Source organism: Vitis riparia, chromosome 2, assembly GCF_004353265.1.
Source record: "Vitis riparia cultivar Riparia Gloire de Montpellier isolate 1030 chromosome 2, EGFV_Vit.rip_1.0, whole genome shotgun sequence".
Taxonomy (NCBI): Eukaryota; Viridiplantae; Streptophyta; class Magnoliopsida; order Vitales; family Vitaceae; genus Vitis; species Vitis riparia.
Genome location: NC_048432.1, coordinates 15377261 through 15396145, shown reverse-complemented (window position 1 = coordinate 15396145; position 18885 = coordinate 15377261). Strand labels below are relative to the sequence as shown.

Below are 18885 nucleotides of genomic sequence, written 5' to 3'. Positions count from 1 at the left end.
ATAATTAATTAAGGTTACAAAAAATAAAAATAAAAATAAAAAGCGTAACAATTTCCCCAGATTGGATTTATAATAATTTAATAATGATCATATTAAATAATTCTATAATTTTTTTTATAAAATAAATAATTTCAAAAAATTAAGGATGGCTTTACCATATATTTTTTTTTAAATAAATATTTTAAAACGTTAAGAAAATCATAAAAAAAAAAAAAATAATAAAAAGATCAAAAGAAATCATCAAATACCTAGGTCGAGTTAACCACATACTATAAAAATAATTTAAAAAATCATTAAAAATATTATAAAATTAAAAAAAGTTGGGAAGCGGGGCTGGTTAAAAAAAACAGTAGACTTTTTTAAAAAATAATAAATAAATCAATTGTTTGCCCAATTAACAAAATATAAATTTATTTATTTTTTTTAAATTTTGATGAAGCAAAATTAAGAAGTTAAATTTTTTTTATCTTTTATCTTTTAAGAGAAAAGAAATATAAAAAGATTTTTAAAATTATAAATTAATAATAAAATAATTACTATGGGGAAACCAAAAAATGCATGAAATCTAGGCACAAGAGTGTTCAATGCATCAAATAAGATAAAATTTTTTATGGAATAATTTTTATATAAATAAAATTATAATTTTTTTTTTCAAATTAGAAAATAATTGTTTTCAAAGTTCTTTTTAAATAATTTTGGATTATTTCATGATGTTTTTTTATGCATATTTAACTGATTTTGATTTGTGTTATAGGGTTAATTCCACTCACCCTTGTTTAAACAATATTTAATTATTTTCAAATTTTCTAGTTTAGAATTTTATAAAAATTAAATAATGCATAAAACTTGTCATATCAAAGACAAAGATTGAGAAAAAGTAAAAAGATAACAATGAAATTCTTATTTAGTTAATATTTAAATTCATTTTTGGAAAATGAATTTCTTTTCTATGAGGATTGGTGAGTTTTGCTATGAAAATTTGAAAATTTAATTCATCTGGTAGTAATAGACAACATACTAAACTTGACAGTTAGGATTCCTGGCCTGTGTCCCTCCTCAACTAGCCTTACCGTGCAATTTCCCTGTACATTGTACTTCACAGGTATATGGTCTAATGCATAACCCTTGATAGCATCACGGTAAACAGGACCCATAGTGAAGGGAACCTGCCTTTCCTTTCAGTAGAACGACCAGAGATTTCTGATGCATTCTTGTACGTGATTAAGGAATTAGGATTGTAAGTTCGCATGACCCAAACCAATCAAGCTTTTCAGGTGATACCACGATCAATTGGAAGAATAATATAATTTATTTGCCATTCAACTATTCTTGATAGTCTATAAATCAACGCTACTACATTGTATGCGACTCCCTTTATTCAAGTATTTATTGTAACGACTTACACTCGTGTAAATATCATTCGCTCTAGGATTGAGGGGGTCTTACGATTTTAAAATGTATTTACAAGATTAAGAGAAGTTGATACTTGTATAATGCCCCTGTCCCAATGTAGGATGTCACACTTACCATCTGTTGCAAGAATTAGAATCCTCCTTTATTGGTTGCTACAACTTGAAGCCCCTATTCTTCATTCAAACTTCACAGAAATTGGGCTTCGGACTGAGTGTTTTGCAGAGACCCATTCCAGAAACCCTTGAGCAAATGGCTTGCTGCCGCTCTTCCCATCATCTTTTCTCTCAAAGGTCACTGTATACGTCTTCTTCTGGTTAGTTTGGGTGAAGTCGAGCTTACGAGGCTTGACACTCACATCCACTCCCTGAGGTGCAGAAATCTTGACGATGTAAGATGCTTTAGCCTTGCCCACATTTGTAACCGTCCTCTGAAGTTTCAAAGCACTAGACCCCATTGCAACAGAAAATGAAGGATAATTTAGCTGTGCCTCGGGTATGCTTGACTCCTTGGAGCACTGCACTTTGTGTCGGATAATAGCTCTTACTTGAGTGTCATTGTAACCCAAGCCACATAGGTAGGGTATGTAATCATTTGGCTGGATGTCGTAAATGAGTCCAGGATCATTTGCTCTTGAAGGGTTGACATGCCCGGCACCCACGGCAAAGACATCGGCAGGCTCATGTGTTTCATCTAAAATGGGGTCGCCTTTAAGATTCAATACATCTGCAGTAGTCATGATTGCAGACTTAATGGCAGCAGGTGACCATTCAGGATGAGAGCTTTTCAACAAAGCTGCAATGCCGCTAAGATGGGGGCACGACATTGATGTGCCAGAAATCATGTTAAATGCCACTTTTGAGTCAGTCCTGTTGTCTACAGAGCTGGGCCAGGCTGCTAGAACGCTCACACCAGGGCCGGTTATGTCAGGCTTCAAAATACCAGGGCTTGCCAAGCTAGGTCCTCTGGACGAGAAGGAAGTGATTTCAGGGGCTGCGGACTTTCCAATTATCGTTCCTTTGAATAGGAGAGTAGCTGTAGGTTTGTTTGATGAATTTATGTAAGCTTTGATACTTAAACCCGCCGAGTAACCCACATGTGCTGCAGGAAGACTGTGAGGGTCGGCCAATGTACTGAACCCGTCAGGCTTGCCATTTGTAAGAATCATGGCTGCTCCACCGGCATTCTTCACTTCTTTCCCTTTGTCAATTCTGGAAATGCCCCCACCTCTGTCACAAACAACTACCTTTCCTTTAACAGCAAGGTCTTTCAGTGATCCTTCCCCGCAAAACGCAGATGATGCGTTACTTCCGGCACCTGCATATACAAGAGGCAATTGTTCTGAAGGAAAATCTCTTGGCTGGAACAGTGATTCCCCATCAAAATTTTTCCCGTTTCCAAGCTTAACCATAGCCTTTATGCTTCTATCCATAGTGCTTGCAGCCACGGTAAGAATCCATGGGGCCTCATTTGATAATGTAGAATTGGCTGGACCCTCATTCCCAGCAGAACAGCTAACAAAAATTCCCTTTCGAGTTGCAGCAAAGGCACCAAGGGCAATTGGGTCTTCATGGAAAGGAAAAGATTGTCCACCAAGGGAGAGGGAGAGCACGTCGACGCCATCCTCAATGGCCGCGTCAATCGCAGCTAATATGTCACTTCCAGCACAACCACTTTCTGAACAGACCTTATAAATTGCCAAGTGAGCATGAGGTGCCATGCCAACAGCGGTGCCCTTGGCGTTACCAAATACGCTGGCGTGTTTCACAAAATTTCCAGCAGCAGTGCTTGCCGTGTGGGTTCCATGGCCCTCCTCATCAGAAGGTGGCGTCCCTGTACTCTCGCTGTCAAAATTTCTAGCACCTATGAGCTTGTTATTGCAGGACGTCCCTTTGAATTCACACTTCCCTTTCCATTTCGCAGGTGGAGGTGGCATTCCCGCATCGCTAAATGAAACATGGTCTGGTAATACTCCTGTGTCCAATACTCCGATAATGACACCCTTTCCAAGGTTGGATCCTTTCCAGATCCCTGACCCCTTATGCAAACCCAAAAAACCAGGAGTATGAGTTGTATGCAAGTGAAATATCTTTTCCGGCCTGGCTGAAACAAACCCATCCTTCTCTTTCATGGCATTCACTTCATCTTCGGTTAGTCTGGCTGCGAACCCAGTCATCACATGCTGATATGAATGAACAATGCGAGGTTGCTGGTCTGAGTCTGAGGTCATGCTAGTCGGCATAAAAGACTTGTACCAGCTTTCTAGATTTTGTGCTTCTGCAACTTCTTCATTATTTGGGTGCTTGACATTGATAACATAGGTTTTGAACTGCGTTTTATCCGCTGTTGCAGGAGAGAATCCGGACATACAAATGAAAGCAAGTAGAAAGACGATCCCCATGATTGGTTATTGTCCTTTCAACCTAGCTACAAATCCTTAAAGACTGCGAACCTCAATTTATATATGGATGGGGGGGAGGCGGGAGGCTCAGAAATGCAAAGTCCTGACTTGGAATCTAAACAAAAATCAACTATAAATAACTCATGAAAATTTATTTTTGAATAAATCTAGAATAGGACAGCACACCCTCAACGCCTACAACAGAAAACTACCGACCGAAAACATCCTCAACAAATATTCATATCTAAATTAACACCATATAGAAATAGGACCCTCCACGATATGATTTACATCATAAAATGAGAATTAAACGTCTGTACCTAACAAACTTTCTCAACAAACTATTCCACCGCCAAACAACCTCAACCCTTCTCTGCTATAGCACCCTTATTTCCAAACCGTAAGGTTATGTTTGTTCTGAAAAATATTAAGAAAAAAAAATGTTAAAAAAATGATTTTTTTATATTTGATTTTACTATAAAAATAATTAAAATTATTTAAAAAATGATAGATTTTAAAATTATTTTAATTTTGTATAATAAAAACAAACAAATAAAATAAATTTGAAGAAACATATAAATTTTTTTTATGAACTTTGAATTTATTTTTTTATTTTCTTTTACTTTTTCATTTATTCTACTTTTCCTTTTTATTTTCTTTCTCTTATATTTTCCCTTAATTTTTTTTGAAAACCAAACTAAAGGGGATTAATAGACATTCTAACAAATTTCACATTTGCCACCATAAATTTAGGCATTGATATAATTTGGGAAAAAGAAGATTTTTAGCTCAAATATGATTTTCATGGAAAAAAATATTATATATATTAGAGATGAAATTAATTTGTACTTATGACAAATTGTTACATTTGGCAAATAAGTTCCATAACCTTTTGGCATGAATTAAACTTTTATTGATGACAAAAGGCTACATTATATGGTAACGAATAATTTATAGAAATAATTATTTTTTATAAAATTTTACCATAAATACTTTGTTTATGAAAAAAATGTCACATTTAGCTATAACATACTATTCATAATAAATAATTCATAAGATTTTGTTCATAAATTTTTTTATGGCAGCTAAAATCACATTTAGCAATAATACTAAGAGTACATTTAGTAATAATTGTAACAAGTGTTTCTAGTCTTTTTAAAATTACTTTCAAATTTATCATAATGCCATTATTTTTATTTTGAGTTTCTTGAATAACATTCTTATGTATTTCCCATCTTTATTGATGATCATGAGAAAATTTATATATAAATATATAGAGCGTATCATATCTTTTAAGGTTATCACTGTTTGATTGATTAGTTATAAGATCTTTGGATGTTCAAAGAAACTGTGCATTTGAGTCTTTGAGAGTTTTCCAAGGAATTGGGTTGCTTTTAAAATCTTAATTTTCTATACAAATATGGGAAGGGTTGCATTTACATATATAGTATGTATCAAAATTGATTTGGGTAAAATTGGATTTGATTGAACCCATTCTACAATATCTTTTAAAATCTTTTCTATATATTTATATCAAAGTTGAAATTAGATGGGTATGACTCGAATCGACCGCCTTGTATAATCCGAATTAAATTTAATATAAATATTTTTTGCTAATCTAAATACTGAAATGAACCAAACCAGTGAAGCTGTTGAAAATGTTAGTGCCATCAGTTGGAATAATTTGGCTTGTCATTCAACTATGCTTAACAATGTGTTCATAACCAACAATATTCCACATTGCATAGACATGACCTTCATTATTTAAATGCTTGTTGGTTGCATGAATTAAAATCCCTCCACAAATCAATTCCTATCTACAACTACAGGCACCTATTCTTCATTCAAACGTAACAGATATTGGACTTTTGGCAGAGTGTGTGGCAGAGACCCATTTGAGAAATCCTTGCGCATATCGGTTCCTAGAATCAACGCCGCCTATACTCCTAAAGATGACTGTGTACGATTTCTTCTGGTACACTTTGTTGAAATGAATCTTAGTAGGCTTAACCACCACATCGACTCCTTCTGGTGCATTGATACTCACAGCGTAAGACGAGTGAGGCTTGCCTACATTCGTGACAACCCTCTTAAATTTCAAATCCTTGGAGCCCAAAGCAATTGAAAATGAAGGATAATTTAGCTCTGCCTCGGGTATACTTGATTCCTTAGAGCAGTTCACCTTGCGCAATACAATAGCTTCTACCTGAGCATTAGTGTAACCCAAACCGCACAAGTAGGGTATGTAATCATAAGGTTCGATGTCGTAAATGAGTCCGGGATCATTTGCTTTTGATGGGTTGACATGACCAGCACCGATTGCAAAAAGGTCGGCAGGCATATGTTTATCATCTAAAATGGGCTCGTCTTTCAAATTTAGTGTATCGGCAGTAGTCAAGATTGCAGACTTAATGGCAGCAGGTGACCAGTTAGGATGGGCGCTTTTGAGCAAAGCTGCGACACCGCTAAGATGAGGGCACGACATTGATGTGCCAGAAATCATGTTGAATGTGCTTTTTGAGCCAGTGACGTTCAAGAGAGGGGCCGGCCATGCTGCTAGAATGCTCACACCAGGTCCGGTAATGTCGGGTTTCAAAATGCCCGGGGATGCAATGCTGGGTCCTCTTGAGGAAAAGGACGTGATTTGAGGAGCAGATGTGACTCCGACATTTGTACCCTTGAATAGGATTGTAGCTGAAGGGTTTGATGTTGATTTCGTGTAAGCTTTGATCTTCAAACCCGCTGCGTAACTCACATGTGTTGCAGGAAGAACGTGAGGGTCGGCAAATGTACTGAAGCTATCATTAATGCTGTTGGCCAGGATCATGGCAGCACCACCAGCATTCTTCACTTCCACCCCTTTTTCAGTTCTGCCTATATCTCCACCTCTATCACAAACAACCACCTTTCCTTTGACATCAAGGTTTTTCAAGGATCCCGGCGCACAATAAGCAGATGTTTGGTCACCATTCGCCCCGGCATATACAAGAGGCAATAGTTTGGAAGAAAAATTTCTTGGCTGGTAAAGCGATTCCCCATCAAATTCCTCCGTGTTTCCCAGCTTTGCTGTAGCGGTTATGCTTCTATCCAGGGTGCTTGCAGCTACGGTGAGAATCCATGGTGCCTCATTTGCGACTGTAAAATGGGCTGGCCCGCTATTCCCAGCAGAACAGCTAACAAAAATTCCCTTCCTAATCGCAGCAAAGGCACCCAGAGCAACCGGGTCATCGTAGAAAGGAGAAGACTCTCCACCGAGGGAGAGAGAAAGCACATCAACACCGTCTTCAATGGCAGCGTCATATGCGGCTAAAATATCACTTCCGCCGCAGCCCAATAAACCACATACTTTATATACTGCCACATGAGCACGAGGTGCAATACCAGCAGCAGTGCCTTTGGCATTCCCATATATATTGGCGTGCTTCACATAATTTCCCGCGGCAGTGCTTGCCGTGTGGGTGCCATGGCCCTCTACATCAATAGGTAGCTGTTTCGGGGTCAGACTGTCAAAATTCCTGGCACCGATGAGCTTGTTGTTGCAGGCCGTCCCGTTGAATTCACAGGTTCCCGTCCATTTAGCAGGTGGGAGCGGCATTCCTTCGTCACTAAATGAAGGGTGTTGTGGATATACTCCTGTGTCCAATATTCCAATAATGACCCCTTCACCGAAGTTGGATCCTTTCCAGAACCCCGACCTATTGTGCAATCCCAAGAAACCAGGGGTGCGAGTTGTATGCAAATGGTAAATTTTTTCTGGCGTGGCCGAAACAAACCCATCCTTCTTTTCCATTGCTTTAACCTCCTCCTCTGTCAATCTCGCTGCAAACCCACTAATCACATGCCGATATGAGTAAAGCAAACGCTGCTGTTGATTTTCGGATTCAGTGCTGGCCGGCAAAAAGGACTGGTACCAGCTCTCCAAAGCCTCCGATTGTGCAGAAAATTTACCCACGGGATCATTTACGTGGACAATATAAGTCTTTAACATGCTCTTTTCTGCCGCTATCTGCTGAAAAGCGACGCTACCGGAGATCTCACACATGAAAAAGAGAGCGACAAGGAAGAAAACTTCCATGATCAGGGAAACTCTACACTCCTTGTTCTCCATAAATTTTGAAGAAAGAGCACGACTGCTTTGTGTAAGCCTGACCGCCCCTAATATATAGACTCTGCCTTCTTTAAACAGGGTTACTTACCCCAAAAATATAAGTTTTGCCTTATTTGATTATGAACACTATATAGACCTTGCCTTATTTAAATATGGTTTACATTCTAAATCGTGATCAAAGAGATTAAAATAGAATATAAAGAGTATGATAATGAAAAAAAATAAAAATTGCAAAGTCAAAATATTTTCTAAGAAAGAGATGATTGGTAACTACCTACCTAATTAATAATTTTAATTTAATCATTTTTAATTTCCTTTTTAAATTTATTCTATTTATTAATAATTAAAAGGAAAATACATGTTAATATAGAAACATGTTGTATCATTTTGTGAAAGTTAAATATTGAATATGGAAAATGAGACATTTAGTAAGCCTATTTGTTAAATATGGCACGTATAATAAATGGTACATAAAAATCTTTTGCGTAATTGGAATCAAATCAAAATAGTGATAATTAAAAGGAAAATACATGTTAATATAGAAACATGTGGTATGGAAAGTTAAAAGTTTTCCTTTCTCAAAACACTTTCCATTTTCTATTTTTTCTTTGATGTGTTTGATTAAAAAAATGAAAATTAGTTTCAAAAAATAAAATTCATAAAGTCTTGTTTGGTTTTAAGTTCATGAGGAACACTGACAATGGTACGGTACGCTATGGATAAAGCAAACTAAGTTTAATTAATTTAATTTAATTTTTATGGAATGTAATTACTTTTTGTAGTGGAATTAATTATAAAATTATGTAAAATTAGTTCTTTGAGAGCCGGTAATTTTATGTTAATTTTTTTTTTAAAATTTAAAAGATTATATTTATAATGTTTGCCGACTTTTTTTTTCATAGAATATCTTTATCATCTCATTTATATGCACTTCCGTCGTATAATTGTTTTATTTAATTAATTTGAATTATATTTCTCTTTTGTCATGAACACTTTAAAAATCAATTTAGATAATGTTTACCTTTTAAAAAACTTATTATAATTGAATTAAAATAAATTTAATATGAAAGGTAAATATTATTACCGAAATTTCTCAATTAAAAAATAGAGTATTACTTTTTACCTAAAAATTTGATTTAAATAATGTTTTTCTTTAAAAAAAAATTCATAATTTAATTAAAAATAATAATATTTTATAACTAATCGATTTAGTAAATTCTTCACTTATTTATATATTTATTCCCAATTTATCTTTTAAAAAATTATCATAATTTAATTAAAACAATTTTATTCTTTGTATTTAATTTTAATTCTTACTATTCTTTATTATTTTATCAATTTATTAATTAAAAATTATATTCAAATATCATCCATGTTTTACAAATTTCAAAACATTATGCTGTATTAACTTTTATTTCAATTATGAAAAAAAAAATTAAACAATAAATATAAATAAAATTCAAACGTAAAAATCAATTTTTCCATCTCATTAAATTTTCCTTCTTAAATGTATTCATTCCATTAAATTCCATTATGTTTTTACGTATCTCTTTATACTGTTATACTTTCTTTAAAAAAATTAGTAATGTTATTTGGAAAATTTGAACAGTTCTTGGAGAGTTCTAGAAATGGAAGATTTTCTCTAAAAAGAATAAGAAAAAAAAATTGTCATTTATTGGAACAAAATGTAAGATTGGAAGAATATTCCATTGTTTCCATATTCAATTGTTTGTTTTCATATATTTATATAAAATGAAAATTAATAAAATATGAAAATTTCTTTATGCTCCAAATTAACATACTTTTTTTAGTAAGATTAGGGAAAATTGGAAGGTATCCTATATATAAATGAGAAAATGAATATTCTAGAAGGATTTTGGAAGGTTTGAATTAATCTTGGAGAGTTTAAGAAATGGGAGAATTTCTCCAAAAAGAATAAGAAAATAAAAATAAAATTGCCATTTATTGGAACAAAAGGTAAGATTGCATTATTGGAGGAATATTCAATTGTTTCCATATTCAATTATTTGTTTTCATATATTTATATAAAATGAAAATTTCCTTATGCTCCAAATTAACATACTTTTTTAGTAAGATTAGGGAAAATTGGAAGGTGTCCTATATATAAATGAGAAAAAGAATATTCTATAAGGATTTTGGAAAGTTTGAAAACTGTTTTGGGAGAGTTTTAGAAAGGGAAGATTTTCTCTAAAAAAAAATAAGAAAAAAAAAAATTCCATTTATTGGAATAAAAAGGTAAGATTGCATTATTTGAGGAATATTCAATTGTTTTCATATATTTATATAAAATGAAAATTAATAAAATATGAAATTTTCCTTATGCTCCAAATTAACATACTTATTTTTAGTAAGATTAGGGAAAATTGGAAGGTGTCAGGAATATTCTATAAGGATTTTGGAAAGTTTGAACTGTTTTAGGAGAGTTTTAGAAAGGGAAGATTTTCTCTAAAAAGAATAAGAAAATAAAAATAAAAATTGCCATTTATTGGAACAAAAAGGTAAGATTGCATTATTTGAGGAATATTCAATTGTTTCCATATTCAATTGTTTGTTCTTATAGGACAATTGTGTTTTCAATCCATATAGGGTTCATAATTAAGATAAGGTCCTCCAACCACCCATAATTGATAATAACGATATGGGATAGTAATTGACAAAAATACTCACTTAACTCATTTTTGTCTTTATTCTACTACTTGCCACTATTCTTTCTTATTTAACCATTTTTGAATTTTTCATTATTTTTTTAAACTCTTTTATAAATAATTGAAAAATTAACATTATTTTTTATTTTTAAATTATAAATAGACAAAAATTATAATAATGATTCAAAGACTATTTTGGAAAATAATTTCAGAAAAAAAAATATTAATTTAAATAAATAAAAATTATCTTTTACATTTATTTTTATCTTTTACATTTTAGAAGTAAATAAAAATCAATCATGTTTGAATTGTTCAAAGTAAACTAAATGAAATATATATTTTTATTATTTTGCCTTTATAAACATAATTTCATTGTTATCAATAGAGATTAAAAAAATCATATTTAAATGGAATTAAAAATAAACAAAATTATTTTTATAACATTTTTATTTTTTTAAATCATTAATTTAAATTATGAAATTAGTTTTAAAATTAAAAATATTTGTTGTAATTATAGTTTTGAAGATTTCATGATTTTTATCTTATTACTTTGAAAAAATAGCTTTAATAAGAAAATATTTATTTTAATGATTTTAAATATTTAAATCTTTATTAAAAAATATTTAGGATTAGTATGGAGAGAAATTAGGTAATTTTGGAATGGAGAAATTTTGAATATTTTGAAGACTTTAATTTGGCCAATTACCCTATTTACACTTTTAAAATTATTGGAAGGTTGATAAATTAGTATTAAAAATATTGTCTTTTTTATTAATATATATATATGCATGTGAGTGTTTATATTATTTTTGAAATAATAAACACCATGTGTCTAATTTGCAAGTTAGAAAATAATAATAATAATATTTTATTAGGTATTTAAAAAGTATTTATTATATGTTTTATAAATTTGAAAAAATATAATATTTGATGATACCTAATTTACAAGTTAGAGCAAACAAATAATATTAATATTTTATGAGGTGTTTAAAAATGATTTAATATATATGAGAAATAATATAAGTTTGAAATAAAGAATCATATTTAAAATTATAATCATATTTATCAAATTTTTTACTAACACTATCTTTAATTATTTTAATATATTTATACTCATTTATTTAAAAAATGAAAAACTATTTTTTTTTTTTGTAAACAAGTTCTATTACCTTTCAAGTAAAAAATTAAGATAAGTTTGAAAGTCAATAAAAAAAAAAAATTAAATACCACTTTCAAAAAAATTAAATACCACTTTCAATAATTTTTAGATAAAATTTTATATAATATATTTTATTTGAAATTTAATTTCTAAAGTTTAACTTAAAAATTGTATTGAAAATTTTCTTATTGTGAGTCAAAATACTTTGCATTAGTCTATCTAGATAAGAAAAATTATTAATATAATATTAGAACTTCATATCTTAGTTATTTTTTTTCAATAAATTTATCTTTTAAAAATTTTGAAAATAAAAACATTAAAAATTAAAAAGCTAAAAGGATATATATATATATATATATATAATAAAGTGAAGTGATAGTCAATTTTTAAAAATTTTAAAATATGGTTAATGTAGAAAATATAAAAAATAATTAAAAATAAGAGAAATATATAAATGAAAGAGTAATATAAATTTAAAATAAAAAATGAAAATTAAACTAAAAGATAAATACAAAAAGATAAAAAATATTTGAATGAAAAATCCCAAAAATTTTATCATTGCTTATAATAAGAGCAAAAAGATTCAATATCTTTAAAAATGAAAAACAAAAAAACATTATTGCTTTTTATTTGACATAAAATAGAAATATAGATTGGAAGAAAAAGAAAAAAAAAAGTTAGAAATGAGTAATATTTAATAGGAAATAGAAAAGGGAAAAAAAAAACACAAAAAAAATGAAATTCACATTCACTTGTGCCTATGTAAGGATTAAGGGTATTTTAGGGATTAATGAAAGATAATATTCTTTATCTTAATTTTCATACTTTGTTTGGGTCTTGGGCTTAAATATGCATGATATATGGACCAAATGTTAATTTTTGGGCCTAGCTGGGCCCAAAACACAATTCTCCCTATTTCTTTCAAATCAATAAACTAGCTATTAGGAAGTATGATGGTGATTTAATATCATTACAAATATGCTACAATTGGGTTGTATCTTCTAATATTATCTATTTATGTCATACTTGTCCCTTGCTTCAATGAATCTTTATCATCCAATGTAACGTAACATGAATAAGGAGGAAAAAGTGTTATTAACGACATTGAACCTTTTATAATATCAATAATATTGATAAATGGAAGTAGGGATGGCAATGGGGCGGGTTTTTTCGGGTACCCGCCCCGCCTTGCCCCTAATGGGACGAGGTTCAATTTTAATAAATGAGTTTAGGATGAGTTTGTGAATTTTTTTAAAACCCGGGGTGAGTTCGGGCGAGTTTGGGGCGAGTTAATTTCATTTTTATTTTACTATTTTTATTATATAGATAATAATAAAACATTTTTAATAAAATAAGTTATAAAAAATATAATAATTTAATTATTTATAAATTATATTTATTTTAATGTAATTAAAAAATTTAAAAGTAATTTTAAAAAAAAATTAAACGGTGCGGAGTGGGTATGAGAATTTAGCTAAAGACAAAAATGAAGGATAATTTAGCTATTTTCTGCGGCTATTTATTGAAAAGCGACACTACCGAAGATCTCACACAGGAAAAAGAGAGCGACAAAGAAGAAAACTTCCATGATTAGGGAAACTCTACACCCCTTGTTCTCCATAAATTTTGAAGAAAGAGCACGACTGCTTTGTGTAAGCCTGACCGCCCCCCAATATATAGACTGCCTTATTTAAATAGGGTTACTTACCCCCAAAATATAAGCTTTGCCTTATTTGATTATGACCACTATATAGACCCTGCCTCATTTAAATTTGGTTTACTTATTCTCAATTGTGATCAAAAGGGCAACATAAGAGAGATTAAAATAAAATATAAAGAGTATGATAATTTTAAGAAAAATAATGCAAAGTCAAAATATTTTATAAGAAAGAGATGATAGCTAACTACCCACCTAATTAATAATCTTAATTTAATCATTTTTAATTTCCTTTTGAAATTTATTCTTTTCATTAAGAAGTTAGAACACAAGGGGTTAAATTTAGGGAGAATTTTTTTTTTGGGCCCAATAACAATTGGTCCATAGATGTTACAAAATTAATGGAAAGACTATGAGATATTAACTGACCAATATGCCCTTCATTATTTCCAAGTCAGATGGTTGTAAATTAAAGTGGTTTCATAGGTGTTAAATTTGAAATGTCATATCATATGACTAAAAAATCTGAAATAAATGGCAAAAAGGGTCACCACCCTTCTACCCCTTTCTATTCCTCCGTAAACACCATAGTCAAAGACGAAGCCAAATGTGAATGTCCTCCAATCGGTTTCTTCAGCAGCCGAGGATTGTGAGCAACTCAGAAAAGCCTTCGCATGTATGTGATCATCATCATTCCCAAATCGAAATGAGGGTGGGTGTGAATTAATTTTTCTGACATTTTGATTTGATCATGTTGGTTCTTTTGATGATGTGGTGGATGTTTGTTTACTGGATCAGTACAAGGCTTGAGGAAAGACATTTGTTTTGATCTCGTGTTGGGGTGTTCTTAAAAAATTTTGAACTTAATAACAACATATTTTTGGGTGCAGGGTGTGGGGTATAAATGAGGCTTTGATCATATCAATCTTGGCTCATATGAATGAAGCACAAGCTAAGTAAATTGAAGAAACTTCCAATTAATCCGTTGGAAAAGATTTCCTATAAAATGACATTTCACCTGTTTGAAAATTCTTCACTTTATAATCTGGTTGTTGGGTTTATATTCTAGAGAATAATGGTATGGTGCAAACGGTGAGCTGTGGGGACTAATTAGTGCACTTATGATCAATAGGAAATTAAATTGGGTTTCATTTTCCCCATTTTCATCGAGCCATGACATTGGGAAGTGGTTAACCGGCTCATATGCACTCGTTAAGTTGTATCTAGGTCGATTTCTTGCAACTGTACAAGACATTTACACTACTAAGTGTACAAGGTTAATGTACTAAATGTATAAGGGTGTGTATCTTAAGGGTTTTCAAGTGATTTTGAAGAACTTACTCATTTACTTTTTCCAATCGTGGGGGACATTCCTCACACATATTGCTTGACAACACACTCATTGCACGCATTTTATTTGATGTCTACCATGTTAATTCATTGTATTAGCTTTCCTACTAATGATGCATATGAACCGAAATGAGGGTTAATTTTTTCCTCATTTTTCCTTATCCATGAGAGTGGAACCATTGTTTTCCCACCCATATGCATTTGTTCGATCGACCCTATTATGGATTTCGTTACTGTACAAGACATTTACACTAAGTGTACAAGGCCAATGTACTAAATGTACAAGGGTGTGTATCTTAAGGGTGTTTATCTTAAGGGTTTTCAAGTGATTTTGAAGAACTTACTCATTTACTTTTTCCAATCGTGGGAGACATTCCTCACACATATTGCTTGACAACACACTCATTGCACGCATTTTATTTGATGTCTACCATGTTAATTCATTGTATTAGCTCTCATACTAATGATGCATATGAATCGAAATGAGGGTTAATTTTTTCCTCCTTTTTCCTTATCCATGAGAGTGGAACCATTGTTTTCCCACCCATATGCACTTGTTCGATCGACCCTATTATGGATTTCGTTACTGTACAAGACATTTACACTAAATGCACAATGCAAATGTGCTAATTGTACAAGTGTGTACAAGGTTACCTATCTTGAAGGATTTCAAATTTTTTTCAAAAAATTCTTTGTTCATTTCTTTTTTCATGGCAGAGTGTCTTTTGGTTTCACACAGTTTTTTTTTTTTCGCACAGCGTTTCGCACGTTGTTGGGTGTGCGAAAATTTTCACATGCTCTTCGAAAATTTCGCATAGTGTTTTTTTTTTTTCGCAGGGTATTGGGCGTGCGAAAATTTTCACATGCTCTGCGAAAAATTTGCATAGTGTTTTTTTTTTTCGCACAGTGTTGGGTGTGCGAAAATTTTGGCATGCTCTGCGAAAATTTCGTAGAGTGTGCGAAATGAGTTCGCAGGGTTAATTTATTTTCGCATAGTGTGCGAAATTGGTTCGCAGGGTGTGCAAAAATTTTTGCACCCCATGCGAAATGAGCCATGAAATACGAGATCGAGAGATAACGAGATTGACACAGAGGATTAGGGCATTCTTTGGGCGGAAGCGAGGGACAAAGTCGAGAATATGAAAACGCCTAATGCAGACTCCAATTTGGGGAAAATAAAGGGAGAAATCCAACGTGGATTTTAGTTTTTTTTTTTTTTAAATACCCAGCAAAGGCCATTTTCGGCAGATTATACATGGGATATCCTTCTTATCAATTTTGAGACTTTGCTTGGGTGGTGGGCTTAATTTTGTAGCATCTATGGACCAATTGTTAATTTTTGGGCCCAACTAGGCTCAAAGCACAATTCTCCCTTAAGTTTATGGTGTGTCGCACAATCATGTGTATATTCTTTTATGTAATTGGAATCAAATTAAAATAGTAATAATTAAAAGGAAAATACATGTTAATATAGAAACATGTGGTGTCGTTTTGTGAAAGTTAAAAGTTTTCCTTTCTCAAAACGCTTTCCATTTTCTTTTTTTTCTTTGATGTGTTTGATTAAAAAAATGAAAATTACTTTCAAAAAATAAAATTCATAAAGTCTTGTTTGGTTTTAAGTTCATGAGAAACATTGACAATGGTATGGTAGGCTATGGATAAAGCCAACTAACTTCTAATTAATTTAATGTAAATTATGGAATGTAATTACTTTTTTTTTTAGTGGAATTAATTAGAAAATTATGTAAAATTAGTTCTATGAGAGCTGGTAATTTTATGTTAATTTTTTTTTAAAAAAATTTAAAATGTTATATCTATAATGCTTGTAGACTTTTTTTTCCTAGAATATCTTTATCATCTCATTTATATGCACTTACGTCTTATAATTGTTTTATTTAATTAATTTGAATTATATTTCTCTTTTGTCATGAACACTTTAAAAATCGATTTAGATATTGTTTACCTTTTAAAAAACTTATTATAATTGAATTAAAATAATGTTAATATGAAAGGTGAATATTATTATCGAAATTTCTCAATTAAAAAATAGAGTATTACTTTTTACCTAAAAATTTGATTTAAATAATGTTTTTCTTTATTTTTTTTTCATAGTTTAATTAAAAATAATGATATTTTATAGCTAATCGATTTAATAAATTCTTCACGTATTTATATATTTATTCCCAATTTATCTTTTAAAAAATTATCATATTTTAATTAAAATAATTTTATTCTTTGTATTTAATTTTAATTCTTACTATTCTTTCTTATTTGATCAATTTATTAATTAAAAATTATATTCAAATAGCATCCATGTTTTACAAATTTCAAAACATTATGATGCATTAACTTTTATTGCAATTATGAAAAAAAAATTAAACAATAAATATAAATAAAATTCAAACTTAAAAACCAATTTTTTCATCCCATTAAATTTTCCTTCTTAAATATATTCATTCCATTAAATTCCATTATGTTTTTACGTATCCCTTTATACTGTTATACTTTCTTAAAAAAATTGGTAATGTTATTCATTTTACCTTTAATTAGCTCCTCTTGGCTGCACATGACATGGGATGTTAGAATTATATATATATAAAATGAAAATGAATAAAATATGAAAATTTCCTTATGCTCCAAATTCACATACTTTTTTAGTAAGATTAGGGAAAATTGGAAGGTATCCTATATATAAATGAGAAAAAGGAAGATTTTACAAGGATTTTAGAAAGTTTGAACTATTCTTGGAGAGTTTTAGAAAGGGAAGATTTTCTCAAAAAAGAATAAGAAAAAAAAAATTGTCATTTCTTGGAACAAAAGGTAAGATTGCATTATTGGAGGAATATTTGATTGTTTCCATATTCAATTATTTGTTTTTAGATATGTATGTAAAATGAAAATTAATAAAATATGAAAATTTCCTTATGCTCCAAATTAACATACTTTTTTTAGTAAGATTAGGGAAAATTGGAAGGTATCCTATATATAAATGAGAAAATGAAGATTTTATAAGGATTTTGGAAAGTTTGAACTGTTTTTAGAGACTTTTAGAAGGGGAAAATTTGCTCTAAAAAAAAATAAGAAAAAAAATAAAAATTGCGTCAGAGGAATATTCAATTGTTTGTTCCTATATATTTCCTTCAAATCAATAAACTAGCTATTAGGAAGTATGATGGTGATTTAATATCATTAAAAATATGCTTGGGTTGTATCTTCTAATATTATCTATTTATGCCTTACTTGTCCCTTGCTTCAATGAATATCTAGCATCCAATGTAACATGAATAAGGAGGAAAAAGTGTTATTAATGACATTGAACCTTTTATGATAGTAGGGATGGCAATGGGGTAGGTTTTTTTTGGTATCCGCCCCACCCTGCCCCTGATGGGATGGGGTTCAATTTTAATAAATGGGTTTGTAACGGGTTTGTGAATTTTTTTAAAACTTGGGACGGGTTCGGGTATTACCCTGTTCCGTCCCGCCCCGATTATATATAAAATTAATTTAATTTAAATTTTAAATTTAATTTAATTTTTATTATATAGATAATAATAAAATATTTTTAATAAAATAAGTTATAAAAATATAATAATTTAATTATTTATAAAATATATTTATTTTAATATAATTAAAATTTTTAAAAGTAATTAAAAAAATTAAAATTCAAAAAAAAAAAGTTAAACGGGCGGGGTATGAGAATTTATCATACCCGCCCCGTTGTCATCCCTAAATGGAAGTTGCTGATGCAAGTACTGATACAAGCCTATGGCACCCGCAAACTTGGTCACAAACTTGGTCATATACAAAGACATGAGCCCAAAGCAAATTAAAATGAACGATAATTTAGCTATTTGCAGGACTAAATTTCTGAAATTTGTGCGTACAAGTTTAATATAAATATTTTTTGCTAGTCTAAATACTGAAATGAACCAAACCAGTGAAGCTGTTGAAAATGTTAGTGCCATCAGTTGGAATAATTTGGCTTGCCATTCAACTATGCTTAACAATGTGTTCATAACCAAGAATATTCCACATTGCATAGACATGACCTTCATTATTTAAATGCTTGTTGGTTGCATGAATTAAAATCCCTCCACAAATCAATTCCTATATACAACTACAGGCACCTATTCT

The 18885-nt window shown here is 30.8% G+C and overlaps 2 protein-coding genes across 2 annotated transcripts; both read right to left on the bottom strand.

Moving 5' to 3' along the window:
- Positions 1–1536: 1536 nt before the first annotated feature.
- Positions 1537–3801, bottom strand: LOC117905975 (subtilisin-like protease SBT1.7). The gene has a single exon (XM_034818885.1). The coding sequence runs from the start codon at positions 3776–3778 to the stop codon at positions 1589–1591; it is 2190 nt and encodes a 729-aa protein (XP_034674776.1). The 5' UTR covers positions 3779–3801; the 3' UTR covers positions 1537–1588.
- Positions 3802–5503: 1702 nt separating this feature from the next.
- On the bottom strand, positions 5504–7919 carry LOC117906863 (subtilisin-like protease SBT1.2). Its single transcript, XM_034820114.1, has one exon. It carries the CDS (start codon positions 7917–7919, stop codon positions 5652–5654), a length of 2268 nt encoding a protein of 755 aa, XP_034676005.1. The 3' UTR covers positions 5504–5651.
- Between the last annotated feature and the right edge of the window lie 10966 nt (positions 7920–18885).